This window comes from Chelon labrosus, assembly GCF_963514085.1.
Source record: "Chelon labrosus genome assembly, chromosome: 24".
NCBI lineage: Eukaryota > Metazoa > Chordata > Actinopteri > Mugiliformes > Mugilidae > Chelon > Chelon labrosus.
In genome coordinates this window covers 5088585-5114157 of record NC_140357.1, presented here as the reverse complement: position 1 = coordinate 5114157, position 25573 = coordinate 5088585, and the positions used below count along the sequence as shown (strand labels likewise).

The 25573-nt window shown below is 48.0% G+C and overlaps 1 protein-coding gene across 2 annotated transcripts in view; it reads left to right on the top strand.

The window, feature by feature from the left end:
* Positions 1-25573, top strand: part of raph1b (Ras association (RalGDS/AF-6) and pleckstrin homology domains 1b) — a 33674-nt gene that overhangs the window by 718 nt on the left and 7383 nt on the right. The window contains exons 2-8 of one of the 2 annotated variants that reach the window (XM_084574495.1): positions 9300-9382; positions 19062-19181; positions 19517-19622; positions 19765-19959; positions 20139-20566; positions 21562-21636; positions 24575-24652. In XM_084574495.1, the coding sequence (XP_084430621.1) occupies positions 19062-19181; positions 19517-19622; positions 19765-19959; positions 20139-20566; positions 21562-21636; positions 24575-24652 (1002 nt within the window). In that variant the 5' untranslated portion in view covers positions 9300-9382. Of the gene's footprint in view, positions 1-9299; positions 9383-18734; positions 19182-19516; positions 19623-19764; positions 19960-20138; positions 20567-21561; positions 21637-24574; positions 24653-25573 lie in introns of those variants that run through there. The other variant, XM_084574496.1, reaches the window with a different exon arrangement.

Sequence of the window (25573 nt, the reverse complement as noted above, 5' to 3'; positions counted from 1 at the left end):
TGTGTCGTTGCGTGTCTGCTAGTTTTGGTGCCAGGCTGTTTTTCTGGAGGTGTTTCCAGGCCAGTTTTCCTCCTCTCTGCATCCAGCTGAAGGAGAAAAAGATGCATGACCAGTCTCCACCCTGTTTAGCGGCAGGAGGCTAATGGCCGATGGTATTGTCGCGCTAATGTTTATATTTCTCGCTCGGTTATTCGCCAAGCGCTGCGTTTTACGTCTTTGAAACCCTGCCTTATAAATAGCAGCGTGTGTTTTTGTGGCAGGGTTGAGCTCGTTCTCAGCTGCCTCCTCGCTGCGGCTCATGGACACAGTTTTAACTCCCTTTGTTGGCAGGCGTCGCCAGTTTGACCAGTGGCTATCCCCAATTTAGTGCTAGCATCCACCTTAGCCTGTGTCTTACAAATTACGCAGGGGTCAGTAAATGCCTCATGTGTTGGGTGTGTAATATTGCCACAGCTTCTAAAACATTAGTTTTTTTAAAAAAGGCTCTTCTTTGAGGTTAAACTATGTTTTCTTCTGCAGTCAGACATTAACACTGGGAGGATAATGACCCCGAACTGACCGTGGGGTTCAAAGGTCATTTGGAGAGGAGCTGCTCACCCTGCCACTGTCTGTCTGGCTCCACATTTTTACCCTTTAAACCTTTTCTCTGTTACTTTCACTGTATCTCTTTAATTTATGGGCGGACGCAGCAAAACAAACAGCATCCCCCCCCCACCCCACAAAAAAAGCCACTTAGCAGCCACTTGGCTCAGCCTTTATTCCCCACAGTGGCATTATAATGGACCGTCTGTGTCCTTAAGGCACGCTTGATTTGCATCCACAAAGACTAGAAGCGCATTATTCCGGGCATGGAGACAGTGCGGCAGCAATGCGACCCTTTCGCTTACAGTGCAGTTAATGGGTTGAAAATAACTGCTGGCCTTCTGGTCGCCTCCTCCTCCTCAGACAGATAGATGCCTTTAAGACTTTTTTATGTTTTTTTTTGTCTGTGTGTGTGTGTGAGAGGAAAATGGCAGCAGTTTAGAGTCAGTCACTGTCCCGTCAGAAACACAGGGGAAATCTGAAATGAATGATGCCCCGAAACGCATCTGGAAAAGCCGGCGATCCTTTGGGCATTGTTAGCTGTGGCCCCCGCTTCCTGTGCTGTCTCCCATTATGTGTTTCTGAAGAATTTAATTATGAGCTCGTTATGTACAATGAAATGTTTGCTCTGTCTTTGATTTTCGAGGCAACTTTTTGGCTTATTATCACCCCCAGAGTCTTGCATGGTTGTTGTAGCTGTAGCAACATCTCTTAATTTTAGTTCAACAAGTGGCTGTTTAATTGTTATTCATGTTAAACAGCTAGTCAATGGTGCAAACACATAACAGCATGGAAAAAGGCACACGCATAAAGCTGCTTTTCCACCACAGGAACTTTGCCCAGGAACTAGGAACCCATTACAGGTACATTTACTAGCTACGTTTCTGCAGCGGCGACCAGGTTACGAATTCAGGGAAGTTATTTTACCTCTAAAAAGTCAGAGCTTGAAGCTTGTACTTTTAGAAAGAACAGGAACTTTGTGGGTGAAGCTTGAAATGCTGAACATTTTTGACAGTTCATGTACTTTTTCTTACGCTAAAATTATTATTATTACTTAATGGAAAGCATTTTGGTCACTAATTTTCCTATTCTTTGCATGTCTTGAGACCGCGATGGAAATGCAAACAACCACAAGTCTGAAGGGACCTTTTAGTTCCCTAAAAAAAAGTTCCTGGGAGTCAAAGTTGAGGTAGAAATGTGGTTTTATCCAGGACGAGACATATACTCAGGAGGTTTAACAGTCCTAAAGACACGCTGTTCAGGCTGTGTAGTATACTGCTGAGTCATAAAAAGCCCAGTCATGGATTACATTTCCAGCCAGAGTGGTAAAACATGTGTTAGAAAGTACCGTGTCATTTCACTGCCCCTGATTTTTTTTACATTTTTTTTTTCTGTCAGCTTTCTTTCTCGGGGCTATTTAAATGAGAGCATGGGGAGAGAGGGCTATATGTTTTGGAGGAAACATCAGCTCCCCTACTAAAATACATAACCAGAAACACGTTTTGTTTTTTGCCAAAAGGGGAAGGGAAGACTTATGTTTTCCTCCTTCTGCTCCTTTTCATCTTTTTTTGTGTATGCTTCATTTCCCTTGGATGTAGTTGATTAGATGAGAAAAACAGTTGTCAAATAAATTTTCGGCTTGAGGAGTGATCCCCAGTGGCTGCATACGTTGGGGAAGATGGATTTGAAGCTATTCTCGGTTTGTGTGCGCACATCTTTCGGTCTGTCCATCTGTCAGCACTCCCACCCATCCATCCAACCCATGTCCCTGGGCTTGTGGCTTCACCGCACAAAAGCTCCAGCGACGAGGCTGGGGGTTTTCGATGATGGTTGGTGTAAGTTTACCCAGGTTGTGTTACAGCCGGGGGTGCAGGTGGGCGAAGGAGGGCAGGGAGGGGGGAGAAGAGGATGGTACTTCAAACGCTGCACTCAGCTCAAGCTGGAGGGGAGAGAGTAACCTGATATTTCCACGTTGTCAACCGTGCCTCGGACACGGGCACCAGCTGCATCTTTCACGGCAACAAACATTTTTGTTGTGCGCGAGTGAAAGTGCAAGAGAAAGTGTTTCATTCCAGTCGGGCGTGTCCCTTCTATGTCACAGGAGGCACGTGCTCCCGGCCTCTATAGGGCCTTGTTCTGGTAACATTTTGCTGACCTTTGGTGGCAGCTGCCCCTGCCATTTGCAAACAAAGACAAATGGCTGACCAGCGTCCGCAGCCTGCAAAACCTTTTCAATTCCAGATAGTGCGCGGCTCTTCCTGTTGGCCTTTTCACACGCACTTGGAGCCTCGTCAAATATCGCCGCTTCACATCTAGATACATCCATTTTCAGCTGATGCGTGTTCTCTGTAATCTTAAAAAAACCTCTACCTGCGCTAAAGCGATTTGCAGACAATGCAGCCTAGACTCTGTACCACTGATTTGAGTAGGCAGAAAGAGGGCATCCGCGTCTCCTCTTCGTCTCCTCTCAGAGCAATACTCGGCCCGGATCCTTCTTCAGCAGGTGCACTCGAGCACACAGGCAAATACACCCTGCAATGCAAAGACGTCTAATGATACAAGCTGCAAGTTTTTTGACCTACAATTGGCTCTCTTGGCTGTGGTGTGTGCAGACGGGTGATTGCGGTAGTGTATGCATTTTTAGCACGGGTCAGTCCTGGTGGGATTTACTCTCTTAAAGGAAAAGCCCACTTTTCAGATACTTTTGCGCGCCTGGATGTTACTGTTATCGACGCTTCGTGTTGTGTTCTGCAAGTTAGTCGAAGAAAAACTGGTTCACGTGAGATGCAGTGAGAAGAAGAGACAGCTACATGATACGCAGAATGTTTTGTTGTGTCTCCAGTGCGAGCTGCCCTACTCGGGCTACTGTCACAGGAGAAACTAGCGCCTCTCCTTCTTTTATGATGGATCTTTTCCTGGGTCATTGCAGGGCATTGTAGAAAATATAAAGGGGCAGAGACGCTTTAAAGGGCTGGCTTATTTTTCCTCCAAAAATCTAATTAATGGGGCTTTTTAAACTACACAGCCAGCCTGTTTTCCTATATTTTATCAGATGTGCTGTGATTCATGTTTAGTCTGTTGTATTGTTCATCCAGTAATTGCCACTTTGTTGCTACCTCTGTCATCGTAAAGTGTGTTTAAGCAGCTTAGGCAGCTATTAATCACTGTGACTTTGACAATGGCAGGTGGCTGATTCTCATTGCCACCCCCCCTCTCGCCTATTCCTCCCCTACTGTATTGCAGATGGTCTGTTTCATTCACATGACAGGAAGTAAAATTGGATCCTTTGTGAAGCGTTCTGTCTTGATTGCCGTCACACAGTTAGTCATGCCGTCTTCATGATCAACACCTGAGACTGTCGAAGCCTCGGGGCTCGGAGGGGGCCCCATGCCGTGTTTTGTTGTGGGCTTGTCTGTAAAGTTAAGTTTCACACAGCTGGGTAATCACCCCGAACCTGATCTGAACATCCAAGGATTGGAAAATGTAATTTCACCCCGGGTAGAGTTCCAGCATCAGAGGGGAGAACATGGGGGGGTGGAGCGGAGGAGGTGATTTATGATATTTAGTTTCTTTCTCCCCGCTATGTAATCCACAGCAAAGACCCTCTAAAGCTCCACCACAGGTTGTGGGACGAGTTGATGGATGGGATGCCTCGTCTGTGCGGATGGACAGCCTTTAGAGGATGGATAATGGCTCTTTGACTTCACAAAATGGTTAAGGGTTAGCGCAAGCAATTCAGAGAGAGTAGTACTGAGAGCACACAAAGTGCTAACTCAGAGGAAATATGCATGTGCAGTCCGGCTGCTGTATAGAAAGTATATTATTGACTGGAGTTGATGTATGATCTGTGTGGCGTATGGGCGGTGAATTTATTTCCATGTCCCCGTGCAGCATTTCACACAGTCAAATGAATGAAATGAAAAGGCCGTTTGCAGCAGATCACTTCTTTTACAGCCGGGGATAAACATCAGCACGGCTCTGCTGAATCAAGGGTTCACTCGGTTCTCATGAAACCATAGCGGCCGCTTGCGTGCCTGTGCGCTCGTGTGCGTGCGGGGTCGATGTGTTTGTTTGCCTCTTTTTCTTCTTCTTTTTTTTTTTCCCAGTTTACAAAAACACATACAGAGAAACACCACACTCAGACTGCTCAAACACTGCTGCCTCCCTCCCTCCTCACCCGCCTGTGACATGCCTGCTTCTCGCCCTAAACTGTTTAGATGACCTCTTGTTTGGAGGATTGCGTGCTTGTACAGTTGCTTTCTAACCGTTGACCTCTGGGTTGCATTCCAGGGCAATCCGCGGAGGATTTTGGTTTTATTTACCACTTGGAAAACACTAACAGTGGCAGCATTATGAGGCTATCAGAGAAGGATGTAGCTACAAGAAAACACTCTGTTCTCTGGTGGCGTCTCCCTCAGGGAGGTCGAGGTTAGCGTCATTTTTTGGTTGGCGTGTTTGTGTGCGTGGATACAATGGTGGCGGTGGAGCAAACAAATATCTGTGCATGAATAGAAAATAATTCCCAAAACCCAGCCAGATCAGTTAAATCCTTTTTAATTGCGCCGCATGCATAAATTGGAAGCAGAAACAGGTGCACCCGTATATTATTTAAATGTTCCAAATGTCTCTGTGTTTAGATCAAACCGTGGGCTACAGCAAAAGCCGTCTCGCTTTGCCATTAAATATGCACTGTAGCCTACTTTCCGCGCTCTGATCTTTTGGCTCCACTCTCATCTGAAGTGGTGAAACTTATCCCAGTTCGTGTCTTTTAGAAAGTTGCAACAGCGCTCAGGCGGCGCCGACGTGAAACCTCAAGGAGGGGAACTGCGCAAGACTTTGGAAAGTGGAGGAACACCTGTGAGGAAGGATGGTGAGAGGAAAGAAGTAGCATATGGACGGTGGAGAGGTTTATGGGAACCAGTAAAACATTCTCGAGTGCAGCTGATGTCATATGAAATAGGACGGCTTGGAAACACTGAGATCATCCTCTGTTTTCCTCTGCCAATGTCTGGAAGTCTCTCTGTTTCTCGTGCTCCGCATTATACTGTACGCACCGATGCTGGGCGGGCTGCTCCATTTTTCTTTTTTTCTTTTTTTTTTTGTACGTCAGGGTTCAAGTAGGACACTGAAGGAATCTGGAGAACTGCAGTGACCTACAACGCAGAGAGAACCCAGCCAGAGAAAACAGCCGTGCTCGCTGCGCTAGAAGTGGATTGACACATTTTTTATTTTTTTTTTTGCGAGAGAATCCCTCGACAGTCACTCGAACCTGCGAGCTTAATCTCACAAAATAGTGCTGTGTGTGTGTGTGTGTGTGACTGCCTCTTGCCAAATCTCATTGACTAATACCCTGGCGGCCCCTGTGAGTGAGCCTCTATTGACTGAGTCTCTGGGTTAAATTTGTGGCTTAGTAGCTTGCTAATCTCTCCCCGCTCCGCTGATCTTTACTCGCTGGTGATCGCTTTCTTTGGCCCACGTGCCACACCGGGAGTAGATTTGGATCTGACCATCTCCGGAGCACAGAGGAGGGTGACTGGCATATTAGCGGTTAGCCAGCTTGACCCCTCGCCGCTCGCTACTATTGGTGATCCCCCCCCCGCTGAGAGATTATTGGAGCGGAACGCTTCAAATGAGAAGTGAGATTTCCGTCTTTAAGCTGCGATCAAGCTGTGCTAACGATAAGACTTGAACACATTGATTTCTGACGCTTTTCGCCTGCTTTCGTCAAGAGGAGACGGCCCAGTTGTGGACTAACACAAGAGGCGTTTCATCATGTAACTGTGTGTGTGTGTGTGCGTGTTACATTACCAGTAAAACCCCACCGGCGGCCCGCCAGCCAGTGGGACCTCCATCAGATCCCACTGGCCATCGTGGGAACATTCCTGACGCAGCATTATTCCATAATTCCCACCATGTGTGGTTTTTCCAGAGCCGAGTGCTCGCTGCACGGACCGTGGAGAATCCCACTGAGGAGAGGAGATCAGCTCCTTGTAATCACAACCAGACGTCGGTGTGTGTTTGTGTATGTGTGTGCGGGTGTTGATGGCTAAAGGAGTCTGGAAAGGATAGTAGAGGGTCAGTTACCTTGGTTACGACTCGTAAAGAGAGCTGCTCGTGTGTTTAACCTCACTACAAAGGCTACGTTTCTGGTTTTGTCTCAATAAAATGAGGTCGGTCTTTCAAGATAAAGGATGAGACATTTACTCTTTCATGCAACGAAGTTTATTTTGTCCCAGCTGGAGATTTTCTGTCAACTTGTTTTTTTTTTGTAATCGACCCAGTGATGAGGTCAGCCGGTCCGCTGAGCCAGAATGGAAGCAGCTGCTCCTTGGAGTTGCACTTGACTTGGTACAAATACAACGCTCTGATCAATACTAATGCTTCTTCCCGGCGAGGGCCCCGACCGGCTTTCGGAGCGAACCATCAATCAGCCGGCTGATGGTTTACCTCGGTGCCCTTACAAGAACGCTTAGGGGTCGCTGCTAAGGTTGTAGCTTGTCCTGGAACCAGATTACGGTGCCGTTGGGTGCTTCTAATCAATAAACCTCTTTGGGTTAATCCGTTGTTGCACAGATCTCAGCTCAGTTAGGAAGTGTATGTATTATGCATTGCAAATTAGAGGTCACTTAATGGTCTTGTGGTGTTTTTCAAAAACACAACGCACGCTGCAGAAGAATGAGAGGAATGCAATCATTAGCCTGTCGTCATGACATGTCGTTCCTCTCCTTGTTTGTGTGTTAGCATGTGGCTGTGTGTTGTAATGATCTGACAACATTACAGCTTGGGAATGTAGCAAAGAACATCCCATACATCAATTCAGTGTCGACGCTACATGTTGATTTAATTGCGTGGTATTCTACGGCAATTGTTTGTGACACTATTGTGCTGGATTGTGTCCAACAGTTAGTTCTTCCTGTTATTGAGTCATTAAACGTGACGGCTCATATATGTTTTCATTTTCTGTCTCTGTTCCTAAAATTAGATATTCAGCATCAGAAGGGAATTAGAGTTAATGTACACGGAGCACTGTCCTCGTGAATCGTGCTTTTTAGTCCTTCCCGCTGTGCTTCCCCCTCCCTGCAACAATCCTGTCTTTATTTCCTGCTCCTGACATCATCATCACCCCCCCCCCCCCGCGTTCGCTCAGTGCCCTGAGCCCTGCTTCCCACTTCCTGCCCCGGCAGGAAACGAGTCGCTCCGAAAAGTAGCGCCGTTAATGGGGGAAGCGTGGGTGGACAAGGACACACCTGTGTCCACTACACTGGAGCCTGTGTTTCCCCCCTTTGGTCTGTTGTTGAAGTGGGGCACCAGAACAGGAACACATGCGAAGTCTGTCTGCGTTAAATGTTGACGAGCGGCACACAGGGCACCTTTTTGGGCATGTTTTTGTAGTGCCCTCATATTTCAGTTAAAGCATGTTACTATACGCATTCAAAGGCAGGGGCTCCTTAAACACAGATACTGGAGCATTTATAGAGCAGAGTTTAGAGGGGATCTGGAATAAGAATATGTCAAGTCTTAAGCCCTTTAAAATAAACTTTTCTCGCCCTCTTCGATCTTAAGTCGTTCATGTTTGTCTGCGTCGCGGACCCGCCTTTGTTTTCAGCCCCGGAGCAGCTGCTCACCGGCCCCTGCGCTGCTGTGACTGAAGCAACTGTGTCCCCTGCAGCTGCAGCACAGACCCATGTGTCGCCTCCCACACCTGTTCAATGGCCTTGTGTTGACTGAATGATATCACACGTTAACTCTGTGCAAATTACAGCAGAGACAGAAGGGAGGGGACGTGGAGGCTGAGTAAGAGCGGTAATCTGAGCAGGCAATTGTGCATTTCTGGGGAACCACTTGTAAGGGCGAGGTGCGCGTGCACACAACGCTTTCTCTCCTCGTTACAAGACGCCTGTTTGCTGTGAAAATGCACAGAGAGGGGGCCACATGCTGTGGCTGAACAACAGTTGGTGTGTGGAGGGACGAAGGAACAGCTGAGACTGGCGGGAATATCTTCACCAGTAGTTAGCCACAACATCAGCTGCCTACCTCTCGCACGCACACACACAAAATAATCACAGCCCTGATATTTCCTCACCAGCTCAGCATGTTATAATCACACATGCCTTATTTCTTTGGCAGACTATGATTCAGCACTTAGATTGCTTCAGATAAAGTCGGGCAATTGTGAGTCAGCGGCGTTGTGAATGAGACTCGCTGAGCTGTTCCTAGCTGGTCAGCGTTAGTGAGCCCTGGCAGAGGCCGGTGAGTCACAACGCTCACGTAAAGAGCTCTTACATGGTTTTGGTTTCTGCTCTGACTCACTTTGCGAAATTATTAGCCTGCGCCGGTTGACACGCTCATCAAGCGCGTGCGCCGGCCTGAAAGGCTTTGCAGGCGAAGTGTCACGTTGTTAATGATGAAGAGAGTCGAACTGCGCCTGATTGCTTTCAGAGCTTTGAGATAAGTGTCTTTCTGGCGTGTCGTTTCGCCTGCCTCTAGTTAAGTCCCACCGCTCAGGCACCCTCAATAGTTAATCCTCTGCATTCTTGTGACAGTGAAATCAGTCCTCCAGCTGCGGAGTCTCTCGATTCTCCTGCAGAGCACAAACGATCCATAAGTTTTCTGCTGCTAATGGCTTTCGATGAGACAACAAAAGCATTAAGGGGATTGAGTTTTGCTACCGCAGACTCAAAATAGACTCTAAATCATTTTTTTCCTTTCCTTTTCAGGGGATAAAAGCCGAGTTACAGTTGGAGTGGTGGTTTCTTGTGACCTTTAACCTCAGCAGGAAGGAGGCAAAGCCACTTCAGAGGTAAGAGTTCCTGTAAACCAGGTTGCGTAAATGACGCTGCTTTCTGTGGTTTTAAGAATTCGAAGCAAAAGGAAAAACAGTGTTGACGCAGCCGCCGCTGCCAGTAAGCACAACTCCTTGCTTTGCACAAGTGTCGCTCAGACGATTGTTTTGACACAAGTCGCTGGTGTAACAGGCAGCCAGGGAGGTTATAATAAGGCGGTCTTTTGCCGCAGTGTCCCCGACATGCATGACACCAGCCATCATCTGTCATCGCTGCCTTTTTTTTTCAGTCTCCAGCTGACACATGTTTGTGTTGTTTTGTCGAGGGCTGTAGCAGGAAGGTCTGGCCCCTCCTAGAGGCTCCATTCAGGAGGCCTTGTAAATCAAAGCCAAATGAAAGAGGAGTGGAGCCTCTGAGGATCTTGTCAGGGGAGAGTCTTCCTCGCCGAAGGAGATAATTCCTGACTTAAGTGGAACCATGTGATGTTGAAGCGAGGCAGACAGACGTGCTCCTCACAGCGAGCCATTCTTCTGTCGCAATCATGACTCTCAGAGGTTTCCACTCTTATTTACTCGACAGCCAGATCAGGCAATGAAATCATTTTCGGTGTTACTCCCCAAGTTAGTCACACAAGAAAGAGTCGGCTCTTGTGGCGGCTTTCTTCTTAGCTGCGCACCGCCGCTTTTATGAGAAATGCGCGCATGACGACACACGTCGGCACCTGTACCTCTTTCCATAACACGGCGGCGGAAAACAACACATGACCCAGAAGGTAAAAGCAGCAGCCTAATGAACAGAAGCTAAACTGAAGCAACTCGACAACACTGGCTGCTGTTTTCCATTTCACTTTTGTTTATGGAAATTGTTGAGGAAAGCCTGCCAATTCAAATATTTTTTTTTTTTTTCACAGTTGGTGTTTTGTTGGTTGCAGATGAGTCTTCTGCAGCAGGGTGCAGATTTTCATTTGTTTCTAGAGGATGAGCATAAAAGTTCATCTGTTATACGAGTTATTGATCTACCCTTGTGGGTTTAGGAATACAGGTCTGCTTAAAGGATTTAAAAATGTCTAGAGATGGAGATGAAAATGGGATTATTTGGGATTTCAACCCCAGCAGAGACGAGCCAGGAGGAAGCCCGCTCCCTTGGATTTAAAGTGTTCCAGGAAGTCGCCACACTCATGTGTCACAGAGGTTTATATCAGTTTATAGACGTGTGTTGGCGGGTGACACAGCGTGTGTCAGTGCCGTGTGTTTAAAGCGCAGGCGGGGGGGGGGGGGGCTTCGACACTCAGCTGTCGGCATCACTCAACATGTACACATCACACAAGCCCGCGGGTAACGTGCAACTGTTCTCAAGGCGTGGTTGTCATGGCAACTGTTCCACCGGTCACTTTTAAACGAGACCCGTCCTTTCGCTCTGTCTCTCCCTCCCGCCTGGCCCTGAAGACGTCCCAGCCGCAAAGACCTTTGGGAAATCAAAAGAAAATCCTCGTGTGTGTGTGTGTCTGTTATTGACACAACAGGAATGCTGTAGAGGTGGTGGTGCGGCAGGAAACAGACGGGCGCGTCTTTATTTTTTTATTAATTTTTTTCCTTGGGGGGCGGGGGGGTGGTGGTGAGAGACACAAACACACACCAGCTGCGGGGGTTATGGACACACAGCTATAGAGCAAGAGACAGAGCATTAAGCTAACAGAGGAAGGCGGTCCCAGCTGCCAGTGGCGTGCGTTCTAGATTCGTTTCTCTTTATTTACAGCGCATTACACGCGGCTGGCTTGTTGTTCAAAGGGTGGCCAACCGTGTGTGTGTACAGTTCGCCATGTGTTGCTTGTGCAATATGTCACACCGACTGCGTTTTGTATTCCCTCGCAGGTGGCAGATGTAAACCGCCTGGTCACATACACTAGGCAAATAAAGGATTATGAAATAGTTTTGTTTCTCTAGAGTGGAGGATTTTATGTTAATTTACAGCATCGAAGCACTGCTTCATCTGTGTCGAGGGCAAAAAGATGCATTTGAACAGCACATACATTTGCGCCTGCAAACTCTCCAGCAGGTGGCAGTAGTCTGTATTCGTCACAGAAAATTCGTTTTTGTGACCCCTGTCCTTGTGCATTACTTTGTTCATCTTAAAAGCCAATCAGACCGAGCTATCTCGCCAACCACCGTGCTCAATCAGCCAAAAAGCCGTAAATAAGGGCCCCCCATTTGTGCTAACGGTGCGGGACGTGCTTGAAAGACGAGGGCCGCAGCTGCTCACAATGACCAACCGTTTGCTACGGCTTTAACCTGAAACGAATAACCTAGAATCATGTGAGGAACATCTGCAGCTCTTGTAAAGTTTATTTGCCTCATAAAGTCTTTTTGTTGCCCTGCTGAATCCCAGTATAACTAAATTTCTCCAAATGAGTTACAGCAGGTGGAGGCGCAGACAAAGCGACGCTGATTCCTGTGCGGTGAATTCCTCAAACAGAAGCCGCGCATATTCCCGGCCTCTGTTTGCTGCTGCAATGCTGCATCACGTTAAAAAGTTGTGGGTGCATATGAGCCCTCTGCAGCAAACCACCTGAGCCCCTGTGTGTGTGTGTGTGTGGATGTAACCCTATCTCTTTAGGGAAGGAACAAGACTATTGATTTCACATTTGGACTGGTGCCCTGGAGGGAAGCAGCAAAGGAAAGCTGACACATCCTCGCTGTGTATGTGAGGGAGCTTTAATAGAGGGAGACGGACACGCAGAGAGGAGACGAAAGGACCAGACTTGTGTCAGCTGTTTTTGCACAACACAGATCACCTCTGTTTTCTCTGACCTCATCGCGAGCGCTGAGGAATTATGGAAATCAGCTGCGTGCTTAAAGAGACATGGAAACATCCCATCAAGCGTGTCTGTCGTTGCCGAGGATGTAAGGCACTGTGAGGCCTTTTGATCGGCGCGTGTTTGCGTGCAAAGCGTGTGTAGGTGATGCGTTGCCATGGCAATAGCCGTTCGGGTACGCGCAGCCGCAAGTTTGGCCCGCTCGGATGCTCGTGAGCCGGCGAGTCCTCACACCTGCCGCCCACCGGCGTGACCGTGCATTTTCACACTCCCTCTCCTCCCTACCTCGTCCTGCTCTTCATCTCTCCCTCACCTCCCCTCCCCTCCCCGACTCCCTCTCCATCTGTCCGCTTCTGACATCCTCCTCATCTTTCTCCTCTCGCCGCCCCCCCCCGTCTTTTACCCGGCCCCTCCTTCCTAATAGGCAGAGTGGCTCACTGTGTCAGGCCGCGCTCGAGCGAACCCGAATGTGTTTTTTTTTTGCGGATCCATTTGTGTGCGGCCTCTTCCTCTGCTTACAGGCTGTTGCTCGTGCTTGACTAATGACGCCGTAGCTGTTGTTTTGTCCATCAGTCCCTCCCCTTTATTCGCAGCCTAATAGCTGGCTCCGTTCCTCCATTATTGCATCCATCCATCACTCCTCTCCTCTCTCACTCCCCCGTCCTTCCTCCCCTATGACGGAATAATCTCAACATTTACACGGAAGCCGCCGTGCAGGTGGCAGACATCGTCTCAAACCGACCGCTTTAAATGATCCAGCATTGGCGGCAGCAACACATGCTCGTGTCTGTGGTTTAGGAAACTGCAGAAGATTTATTTTTTGTTACTGCTCATGTGTGGAAGTGCTGACTAATCGTTTCACATGCGTGCTACTTTCTTTTCCCGCCATGCTTGTGGCCCGCTTTATTCAAACAATTTTCGCCGCGTAATCACTTTTCTGTATTGTTAAATTCTAAAGAAACGGCTGCTCCTCATCAGCATATTAAAATGAGAACAAATTCCATCAAACTAAGGCATGAAACAACCTTACTTCACATATAAGTTTGTCAAAAATCATAAAGATTTCTGCCTAAATGAAATATAACGTGATTTTAAAAAAGGAATACATATTGATTACTAAACAGGGTTTTCTATTTAAATTGCAAATAACTAACATCAGCTCAACATTGGCCAGTATCATTGAGGCGTCTCTAGGCAGATATTGGCTGATATCGATATAACACTAATATATCCGTTTCTAAATCGATAGGAACTATATTGTATTTTTCTTTCTCACTGCAAATCAGTCTAGTGTCAGACAAATCTGTCTTTCGTTCCAGGAAAATCCACCCATACTGCGTGTCCTCCATCCCTAATTCAAACCTGTGATCATCAAGCTTGTGTCTTTAACCTTTACAGCTTCACCCACCCTGTGTTTCCCATTCATCGTGGGCAAACACTCACAAAGCATAACGTCATCCCTTTTCCTGTTGAGTCAGACGTCAGCGGTCGCTACGGGTCAGCTGAGGCGACCAAACCGACCACACCTAGCTGGACTTTGGACCGTAGCCGACAGGCCTCTCCCTTGTTCAAAGAGCCCTTTAGCTGGCACCGCGTAGCTGCAGCTCTCAGCCGCGACTCGCCTCTTTTCATACTTTAAACTTGTCCGTTTGACGTAGCGATGTTGCTTTCTGGTGTCCTCCCAACGTGAAGGGAGTTGGCTTGGAGGAAGAGAAAATAAAAAAAGAAGAGAAAAAAAAAAAGAGAGGAAATGAGCAAATAACCGCCGTCTGTGCTGTCTGGAAATTATTACATGCTCACACATTTACAATGAGATTATATCTGTAATATCTCCAAGTGAAACCCTGCTGCTGGCTTTGTTCTCTGACTAAAGCCACAATGAAGATGCAAAGAGCGCGTGGTGGCTCTAATCGGGCCTGCTATGATACAGGGTGACATTATGATATCTTGACACTTGGCATTTTGGGTTCTGCTGCATGGCCGCAGCGTATAAGCCATGCAGGCTGTGACGACAATCAGACATATGTGCAAGTGTGAATCATAGTCTGCAGCAGGATACCTTCGTATCATATAGCGCATGCACATATACGAAACTGTTGTTTTTGCATATGGATGACGCGGCGTTTTGATAAACATTTACAGAGAAAAGCATTCATTTAACATGAAATTTGTCTCTGCTGTTAAAAGGTTTCCATTAGCTGCTTTGCTTCTCCTGGATTTAACAAGAAACTTGGCCGCCAGGGAGCTGGCATGAGAATATTTGTGTTCTTATTTGCATATCTTTGAACGGACCAGTGTAAGAACTCACTCCACCTTTTAAATGTTTCACACACAGCCTGGCTGGCCCTTCACCATTCCCAGGCCTGTTGAGCGACCATTTGGATCTATTCCTAGCCGTGTTAAATGTTTAACTCATTTCCCCCTGTTTGGGCTTTGTCTGCATCTGTCCCCGGAGGCTCTTCTCGGTGTGAACATTCGCGTCCCGCTAAACTCCCAAGAATTCCCGCTCTGTGTTTACAGCCAAACACCGCAGCGGTGTATTCATGCCTCGCAACCGTTTCTGCAGCCGCTCGCTGTTTCTCAGCTCTCCTTTATTCTTTTTTGGCTCGGGATGATGTGAAGCGCCGGCGAATATTTTTAGATGAGAAGTGTCAGGCGCTTGCGTAAGATTATTTTTGCGAGCGTCGTTTGAAAGCGGGAGGAAGTAGCCGTGTGATGTTTTCCGAGGCGGAGATGACGGGAGCCGAAGCGCCGGTGCCAGTGCGGCTCATTGCAGCCTTTCCACACGCGCTCACAGAATGTGACTAGGTGGAGTATTTGGTCTATTTGGTCCAAAAATAGTCTATTAAGAAGCACTTGATGGAAAAATCCACTCAGTCATCATCTGGCCACAATAATGTTTACACAGCTATGGTCGTATTCCACACCCCAGCCCTCATGTTTCCGGTGTGACTGAAATATGAAGGATTTAACTCAAAGGTTAAAAGACGGGTGGGACCCACGACCTCGCCTAATGTATTAGGAGAAATCTTCTTTTTTGTAGTGGTGTGGTAGAGTCAAACTTTATTAGAATCTGAGTCTGGTGCATCTGATATGCAACTAGCGTCTTTAGCGACACTGCCTTGTTCACTGTTCTTCCGTTAAAGTTATTTTGCCATCAATATCTTGTGATGGTGACAGTGGACTCTTGCTGACAGCAGCTATGTTGTCATAAACAAAAGCGACTCAACGGTGGCAAGATGGTGTGTATGACTACGTCTTTTCCTGCGTCCAGATGATGTGATTGACCCAGCAGATCACTTTAATAATGAACTGCGAACGGAGCGACTCCAGAGCGAAATCCCCCCTCTTAAAGTCTTCTTTTGTCTAAAGAAGAATGGAAGCAAGAAACTCCCAGACCTCCAGCTAGTCTCCGTTTCCCTTGCTCTCCTCCGGGGTCATTTCCCACACTGAAGACGCGCCCGCTGAGAACACAGCGGCCTTTTGCCTTTGACCAGAACACAGGCCTCGGAAACTGCTGAGCTTAATATAATCGCTGAACTCTTCCTAAGTGAATTATCCCTGTCGCCAGTCCAAAGGCTCCTCCGCAGTTTGGAGCGACAACGTTTGTGTGTCACAGTTGGTGTGAAAACAGCCCCGGGCCGGCATCAGTCATTCCGCGTCATGTGACCTAAAATGTGACAAGGAGTCATCAAGTTCACTTTTTAACCACCGTGATCGTGGTTACTTGCCTCAAGTGAAGTCCCTCTCATTGGCCTATTTTCTGTGACTTAACATCGGGGTGCACTGGAATCAGATAGGACCACTTTTACAACATACAAGGCTGTCTCCGAGCTTGTTTCCGGGAGTTGAAGGTAATAAAATCTTTGTCGAATGAGTTAACATCTAGTCTTCATACTGCTCCCTTTTTGAATCCTCTTGACACACTCTGATCTGAATGATTTTGTCTAAAGATAGACACGTCTTCCTCCTTCTCCTCCTCTTCATCCTCCCACTTCTCCGACCGCCTCAGAGCGCCAGATGCTTGCTGTGCTGTCTCTCAGACTTAGAGTGATTTGCTTTCCCGGAACACATCATCTCTCTTCGCCGGTGCTGCAGCATCAGCGAGAACTCCAAGTGTTTTTACATGGACCGGGAAAAACAGAAGGTCTGCAGAAGGAGCCTCCACTGGGAACGACTTCTGACCTTTAATCTTTCACCCTTAGACCCTCAGAGCCACCCAGCGAGTCACAAGAGACCCATGAATGCTGGTCATGCTCGGACAAGAAACATGGGCCGTGCAGGATCAGGAGGGAAGCGGCAGAGGAAGGTTTGCGACGATGCCTGTAGGAGTGCATTTGCACACACAGATTCCTCCTGTTCCTGTGTCTCCCAGGTCATGCTCCATAAGCTTAAAAGCCGAGGCCTCAGGTGGTAATTCACTTAAACCTGCAGCAGCGTCTGTTGTCGGGGCTGTGATTCCATTAGAACGAGTGCAGCCGGGCTATTTTCATAGTGCTCTGTTGTTTTGAGGCATGCATCTTTTTATCTTTACGTTTTGCCTTTATTCTTTTAACATTGAAAGTCTACTTGCAGCGCATGTGCAGGATGTGAGTGCAAACGCTTAAGGGGCCTACCCCTGAATGTGTTGTGTAGAACCCCGGGGTGACTGCTGTTTAAACACAGCTATTAAATGCGTCCCGCAGTGTGACTCATTTCGCTGCTTGTGTATTTACATGTGGAAGCGGCTCGGTGAATATTAGCAGACACACTGTGCGGGTTCATTTGATTTTAGTCACTTCCTCTTCCCGTCTGACTCCACACAGCACTGATGTCATGCCATTACACTGGGATACTGCTCACCTATTTTCATACCCACAAATAGATGTGTCTGCTGGCTGAGGGAGGCGTGGGTGGGACATGGAGCCACATTAAAGAGTAGCCAAGTAATTTAAAGGACATAGTTGTGCAATAGTGCAGTTGGGTGAGTCTAAGGGTGGAGGAGTCTGGATCTGACTTCCAGCAACCTCCCACCTACCCACCAGCCAGCCAGCCAGCCAGCCAGCCAGTCCCTCCCGCCCCCAGTAAGTGGCACGGACAGGCTGAAGGACAGCTGGAGCTTCCTGCCAAGAAACGGGCCATGAGGGACATTAGGAATCCTGTACATCCTGGCCATTTCCTGTTGCGACTCCCACACATGCTCACGAGCGCATGGGATGTAATTTAAAAAACACGCATTTGGTCGACTTGTTTTTGTTTACATACTTGGGCTCGATCCTTCTCGACTAGATGACAAGCTCCTCATGTTTTTAATGAGCGTGCCAAAGCAGGAAGCGATCCATCATCAACACTGTGATACACAAGCGGGGGGAGAAAAAAATGGCTGCTTCGACATAGTTTCGGGGTGTATTTTATACTTTCACCGACTTCAAGGAGTAAGTCAGCTTCTGTGTGTTTGCTTTCAGCTGACCAGTTTTCAATTTGCTATCATATTCCTGTTTGCTTTACCAAAGCCTGCCTGTTTTATTATCTTTGACCCACCGCCTGAGAGTCTAACAACCAAGCCCGGCTTTCAAATAGCTTCTCAAGTATTCATAATCACCACAAACATAAAAAAAAAAAAAACCACACGCACTCTGAGTCACACAGGCATTTTACTGGATCAAAAGAACATGGGTCAACGGAGGGGTTAATCCTGGTTTTGGTACAGTCCCCACTAGTGACTGACACCACATAGCGTGGATAACAGGAGGGAGTGTCACCCTCTGAAAACATCAATGGGATTACTACCATCTGACTGGACTGTATCAGGGACAATAGGCTGTACCAAGACTCTACAGCTACTATGGTGTAATATTATTGTCCGTGTGTGTGTGTGTGTGTTAAGATAGAAGGCTCCACTATTCAGCTTCCTCGGCGAGCGACTGCTCTACGTGCTCTCCTTCCACTTGGCAAATGTACCTCCAGATTAGATAAAATTCTCCCTCAACACATGTTGGTTTTTGTGGGTATTTATTCATCCCCCTATGTTGGGTAATATCAGTTTGTCTGAACTGCATGACTCCGCCGTTCCACAGAGATGATAAAGAGAGAAAGAAATCAAGGCTACATATTTTTTTTTTTTTAAGTCTAATCTGTGAGTCAGGCTCCTTACTTTTATGTTTTCATTTGGTGCTTTGTCTGCTGTGAAGTGTCCTTGTCCTTCGTTTTAACCTAATAGCGTCTTGTCACGTTCACAAACATGTCCAGAGCTGTTGATTCTCAGCGTGCCTGAATTTCGCCCTAACCCGTATTAAGATGACATCCAGAGACCTGATGACTTGTTCAGCCGCAAGCTGTTGCAAGAGCAAGCAGCTGCCAGTTGCTGTTGCACAACTTCCCTTAGTGTCCACTAGAGGGAGCCCTGCCATCACCTTTGGGCACCCGCAACCACGAGGGTTGCACAGTTGTGCAAAATGCCTATTAATACCGCACATTATCAGTTGAGGTCATAATTTAGCGCTGATTTGCGGGTCCCGAGAGAACTCGGCGGTTCACGTTAGGTGCAAACCTGAGGAAGATGCTCTGCCCCTCCTCTCCCTCCTTCCACCAGCCTCCCTCTCTTTTGGACCATAAACTGGGCACAGAGGGCGTGTCAGCGGCGAACAGCTCACTAAGACACTACAGGGCATTCCAGTGATCACACAGCACACGGTGCCCGTTAGGGGTCCACGAGCGGTTGTCATGGTAACAGGCAGTGAGGTTGGCATAAGCTGAGCTGAAGGTTTTTTTTTTTTTTTCCCTGCTCATTGAGCTCATCCCTGCTATGTGGGTGTGACCTGATAGTGGATTCATGTACATGTGTGGAATCATCTCATAGCTCCTTGTTTTCCTCCTTCTGCATTTGTCTATCTGTCGTGGCGTAGATGGATCAGGTATCGGATGATGAGCTGGACCATGGGGCCGAGGAGGACAGCGACAAGGAGGACCAGGACCTGGACAAGATGTTCGGAGCCTGGCTGGGAGAGCTGGACAAACTCACACAGGTTAATACACACACACGCAGAAAGAGGGCAGCTGATCACACACATACAGACTCACACAGGTAGAAGAGCAGAGAGAAAGGACGGGGCTGTATCCATAGCAACCTTAACACTGCTAATCCTGTCTCCCTCTGCCGTATCCTAGCAACTCCCCTCCCACCACTTTGAATCTTGTATTTGTGAGTGTATGTGTGTGTGTGTGTGTTTGTGACTAAGGAGTATGTCAGGCAGGGAGGGTTGTTTTAGATCCCGTGCTTTGCCTGTACTGTCAGAATGTGTGTTTCTTTTTTTGCGTACGTGCACCTCATGTTTTGCGTGCGTGTGTGTGCGCGCTGCAGAGTCTGGATGACGGCAGGCCGCAGAAAACGCTGCAGAAGCCTCCTCTCAGGCAGGAGACGAACATGGCCAACTTCTCCTACCGCTTCTCCATGTATAACATAAACGGTGAGAGCATCTCAGTCAGATCAGCACAATAATAATGGTAGAGAAATTGTCAAAAACATTAAAAAAACACCCCTTTCCTCTCTGGTTGACCTTGCTCTCTTGTTTTTTTTTTCCCTACATCCTTCATCTTTGCTCACTGCAGAGGCATTGAACCAGGGAGACACGGTGGACCTGGATGCCCTGATGGCTGACCTTTGCTCCATCGAGCAGGAGCTCACTACCATTTCCAAACCAAACTCGACCTCTCGCAGTCAGAGCAAAAGCCAGCTGAGGGGTCCTGGGGGGCGCAGTGCCAGCGCCAAGCACACAGGCACCAGTGGAGGGGGGAGCAGTGGAGGTAGTCTCTCTGAATTAACATTTGAAATGATGTTTAATGACACACACCGGAAATCACTCTATAATATCACCAGTGTAATAAAAAGAATGCTCGTCAATCTTATTTGTTCCTGTTAATCCTGATAGAAGCTGGACGTATCTTTGTCACGTGCTTTGTTTAAACTTTGATTTCCCCAACAGGAAGTACAAGTAGCAGCACCCGGGCGTCGCCGGCCAACACCGTACGAGGAGGCAGCGTCAACGCTCGCCCCGCCGCCTCCAACATCTCCCTGGACGACATCACCACTCAGCTGGAGAAGGCCTCCCTCAGCATGGACGAAGCGGCGCGCCAGACGTCCTCCTCCTCCTCCTCGTCCTCCTCGTCCTTCTCCTCCTCCACTCTGCGGCGGCCCTCGTCCGGGTCGTCCGGCGGCGCCCAGCACCGGAGGACGGGTTCGGTGGGCGCCGTCAGCGAGCAGGAGGCGGCGTCCCAGCGGTCCAGCGTGAATTCGGCGTGCGCCTCAGCTTCCAGCATGGACTCCCTGGACGCGGATAAGGTGTTGATGGGCGGGGAGGTGGAGGGGCAGGGCAGCCCGAGTACACAAGGACAGAACCAGACCAGTACGGAGGTATGTCTGACACAGAAACATTTAAGATCTAGTATTTATCAGCTAATGAGAAAGTGTGTGAGCCAGACCTTAATCCTTAACGTGCACGTTTAAACACACGTGATGAGGAGCTGCATGCCCGGAGCATACGTTGAGCTAATACACAATACCTCCTGTGTATTGTGCATCGAATGTGTTTCAATAAATACGTTGTAATCTCAAGTGTGACTTGGATTACAATGTTAACGCCTACCTTCTTCTGAGTTCCTTCGCTCACTCACAAAGCATATTGACTCACTAACAAAAGCAAAAAAAAGATGAGAGGTGCTAAAAATGTATAGCGCCCACCCTCCTCCCCTCCCCTTGCATGTGTTTACATTGTCTGTGTTTGCATCCCTTCTCATATTTGCGGCCTCTATCCACACACACACCTTGCCTGCACCTCCCGATCCCCCCCCAGCATGTCACGCTACGACGGGCCAACAGTAAGCCGACCAGGCGGCAGCTTGACTTCACCTCACGGGAGGGTGATATGGATCGGGCAACTGTAAGTGCATGTGTGCGAGCTTGCATGTGTTTAGGAAGCTGTAGAGTTGGAATGCAATGTTTGAACGTTTTAGCCGCTATGTAATATCAGAATTAACATTTTTTTTGTTGTCGAGTGCAGGCTGTGGTTTGTGTGTATGGTGTGAAAGTAACTTTAGGTTGTGTAGCCATCAAGAATATACCATAGACTCCAGTCTGTGTTTTCTCTGTGCATATCTATCTCACAATCATTGCCTCTTTACCCACAGCTGCAGCTAATGACAACCACACAACTGCTGAGCGCTTCATTCATGGAACCTTCTCTTGCTTCCACGCTTTAAAAAAACAAAAAAAAACCCAGATCAAAACACCTGCGATTAATAACCCTCAAAGAATCATCCGGCACTGACTTCTCTATATTTTGTCTGTCTCTCTCTCTCTCTCTCTCTCTCTCTCCGCTCTTCTCCCTCTATCCACTCCCTTCACCCAAGCACTCCTATCTGGACCGAGAAACCTCGCTCATTCTGAAAAGCATAGCTGGAAAGCCTTCTCACCTCCTGACCAAGGTGACTTCCTCATACACTCGCTCCTCTTTCGCGCCGCCTCTCCCGTCTTTTCTTGCTCTTTTTTCCTTGCTCTGCATGTCTCGAGGAAAAATCCAAAAAGAGACGCTTTTTCAGTTGTGGAAACTGCACAAACAAAGAAATAAAGTGAAATTTGGCGCCAAAGTTATTAAACTTTCTCAAAAACTTACATGTGTGGATCTATAAGGATAGGTGTAACAGAGTGGATTTTTCCTCCTTCTCATTTACGTGCACATAGATTAAGTACACTTGATTGTTTTTTTCCTACATGCTTCCATATCATTCACTGGAACGTTGTCTTTTCACTGGTGGGGGGGCACTCTTTCCATTCACATCTTCTTTCTGTCTTCATTCAGCTGGCTTTTGATTTTTGATCTGCATGCCGACTTTATTAAGAAAGGAAAGCTTTTATTGTTTCATTGACAGTTCTAGTAATGTATTATTCATTAGTCTGAAGCCAAAGCGCCATCGATCTCTGGTGAGAGGATTTGCTGGTCAACCTCTTAGAACTTTTTTCATGCCAAACTCGCCGCTGGACGTCCATTAAACTCATTCATATATAAACATGAGGAAGCTTCCTGATAAGGGAGGAGTTTGACTAAAGGATAACCCTCTCTCCTTTTGAAACGTGAACCCCTCTGTTCAGCATCTTCGACATCTGCTCGTCCGCCATGCTGCTTCTCCCTGTTCCTTCCCTGCGACCTCTCGGCAAACGAATTGGCTGCAGCTTTTGGCTCCTGATGATCAGCTTATGCCGATCAGATGTGTGCAGATTCAACGCTGGCCGCTGTCGATCTGTATTTTTCCTCCCCCAGTTACAAATTAAACGCAGCTCTGTCTTCAGAGAGAGGTAGATGTTGAAGTCAGACAACAAATTATAATGATTATAGGTCTCTAAACTCTCCCTTTTGTAAATCTCCATTAGTGGTTCTGATTTTGGATTATTAGTCATCTCCATTTTAACATAATGGTCGCCAACAGTAAAGCTGGCTCACTGAGCTGACTGAGAACAGTTAATTTCCTCTCAAGTGTTGCAGCCAGACTTTTGCACTCCACATATCAAAACAATGACATTAATTCCGAAATAATGTTTCAAAGCTATTGGTTTCTGGCATCTGAGCTCACAGACTGCACATGTAGGCAGAAATCAGTTGGATCGAGGGAGTCTGTGTGTTACACTTGAATAGGAGAGGGCGTGCCGCAGTCGCCTCCTATACCAACGCGCATTCTCCCTCTCCCTGCTCGCAAACCGGAATGCTGAATGAGCTCGGGATGTTTGGGAACAAGCGAGACGGCAGAGAGCGGAGAGACATCAAAGAGGAGAGGGTGCCGAGGAGAGCCTTTTTCAAACTGGCTCTGGTGTGGCTGGGCGTGAAAGCGGAGGGGAAGGCGCGTCGGAATCGGACGCAGGGTGTCATGCGGGGAGGGGAGTAAAGGTGGGGAGAGTGAGACGTGGACGGGGTCACGCTGACATTTCTGGGGCTGAACCGACGGCGTGACTGAGATTGACTCCGAACTGTAATCCGCACAACCCCCCCGTGACCTGCACTGCTCTTTTTTTTTTTTTTCCTCCTTCCTCTCACTCTCAACACTAAAAGCCTGCCACTGTGTGTTGGCCCAACACAGTCTTGGTTTTCTAGCGTTAATGTGTGTGGGTCCTTAGTCAGTCATGTGGAAAAGGTTGTCTGGGTCAAGGGGGGAGGCGGGGTGAGATAAGAGGCTTGCGGTTGCTAACACCCCCTCACCCTCTTTCTTGTAAACACACTTCAAATATTCAGCACCTCTTCTCAGTCACCTAAATTCCACTTTCCTTCCATCCCTGTCGCTGTAGTTTCGCTCCGGGGCCAGAGTTGGTCACGGTCCCCCCCCCCCCCGCCCTCCTCCTCGTCCTGATTGGCTGCGGGGTCTTGTAAACGGGGCTCTTTGGTTGGCTGACCCCCTCATTCTACTATTTTTGTGGGGATTATGCTCCATCGATTGGGCACGCTCCCAAACCCCTGCGCCTGGTATGAAGAGAGAGGAAGCGAGGGATGGAGAGGGAAGCAGGAGGAGAGGAGGAGAGGGTGGGAGGATGGATGGAAGGGGGAGGGGCATTGTCCTCCCTACTATCTGACTTGGGGTTTTAGACAAATTGCGCTCTTCTCAGGCGCACATGTCTGCACGTCAGTGAACCTGCACTGTCACAAAGCCTCGGCGTCACCAATTTGGTGGGAGATGAGGATGCTGGGCTGAATCTCATCTACCGCCGATCATGCTGGGATAACTTTTTATATCAGAAAAGTGGCAAACTGATTTTTTTAGCCCAACTGAAACCTTTTTATTTTCTATTTTGATCCTTTAAGTACGCGTTTGGAGATTTTTTTCCCCAATTTTGTACATGATTTCTGCGTCTTCCGGCGGCTGGCTTGGATGCCATCTGAGCTGATCCCGCATCCATCCGCAGCCCCTCGCCCTTCGGGGATCTCCCACTATTGTTTCCCTTCTGCTGTAGAGCGAGATCAAAGAGACGCCGCCGCCGCAGCTCCATGTGAATCCAGCGTCAAACCCGCAAATGGAGCGCCATATTTGAAGGGAACAATGTGACAGCGGCGGCGATTTCGCACCACGGCCGTGATTTGCGTCCGATTGAACGGTCACGCTCTTTTGACAAAACGTAGCCACTTACACAACCTGTAGGATGGAGGTGATGGCGTCCTGTTGGAGGGGACAGGTAAGCAAAGGAAAAACCAGACGCGCCGTCGCACCGGAGGCGTTTAAAGGCTCGAGCAGGGTGATAACTATTTAATGGAGTTACATGTGCATGGTTTCTCATTCCTGCCGGAGGAATAACACTGAGGAGGATGAGGCAAGGCTATGAAATCGGGAAACGTTTTTGTGTGACTGACACTCGTATTAACCGTGCTCCTGTGTGTCCATCTAGGAGGAGCAAGCTGCCAAACTGAAGGCAGAGAAGATCAGAGTCGCCCTGGAGAAAATCAAGGAGGCACAGGTCAAAAAGGTACAACCACCTCTTTATATTGTGAACACACTATCGTGACCCCCTTTGACTCATACCATAATCGCCGCCTTGTCATATTCACCGCATTTCTTTGTGAACTTCATTCATTCACGGCGAGGCGCTGAAGCGCAGAGAAAATAGGTCATTGCAGTGTTTGATTATGTGTGCGCGTCTGCCGGGGAGGGAGAGACGGAGGCTTCTGAAAAAAAGACGGGGCGCGCGGGGAAAGACAATGCAGACGATGTTATTCAGCGAAAAGAACAAATAACAAGTGCTGGTTTTCTGGTGAATAACTGCTCAATTCTGAGGCCCGATATTACGCTCCACAGATAGGCTATTATTGAAAGTGAATGAGCCGTCTCTGTAAACGACAGCGGCGCCATTTACCGCCATAGTGTCCTTTTAAACTCAATGAATAGCCCAACAGTGTTTCCACAAACAAGCGAATGCAGAATGACATGATAAAGGGATGCTGGTAGAGTCGGTGCAGTAAATAATAAAAGCATCCTTGGCCAACACAGAGGAGGCTGCTGTGAGGAGCTTAGTTCTCGTGCATTTAAATCTTAAAGGAAGCAGTCTTGATTTAACTTTTTTTGTTGGAGGATTTGAGACGGGGGCTCCCTCCTCTAAGAAATGTAGGTCAGACTCCCCACGTCTGAGGCTCTCCCCGCACTCTCATTGGTCTGAGTTTCGCGTCAGTCACCCGCTGGTTGAAAATCAGGGTCGCAGAGGGATGCGACGAGGAGGAGGAGGAGGTCAAAGAAATGAGGGATTTATTAGGTTTCACACCAGCACGGGGTCTTATCTTGGCTGCGTGACTTTGTGATGCCGGATTTGGCACGTGCGTCCGTCACGTTCAGATTAGTTTAATCCGGCTCGTTATGGAGGACGTTTAGTTGCTTATAGGTGCAAAACTTTGGC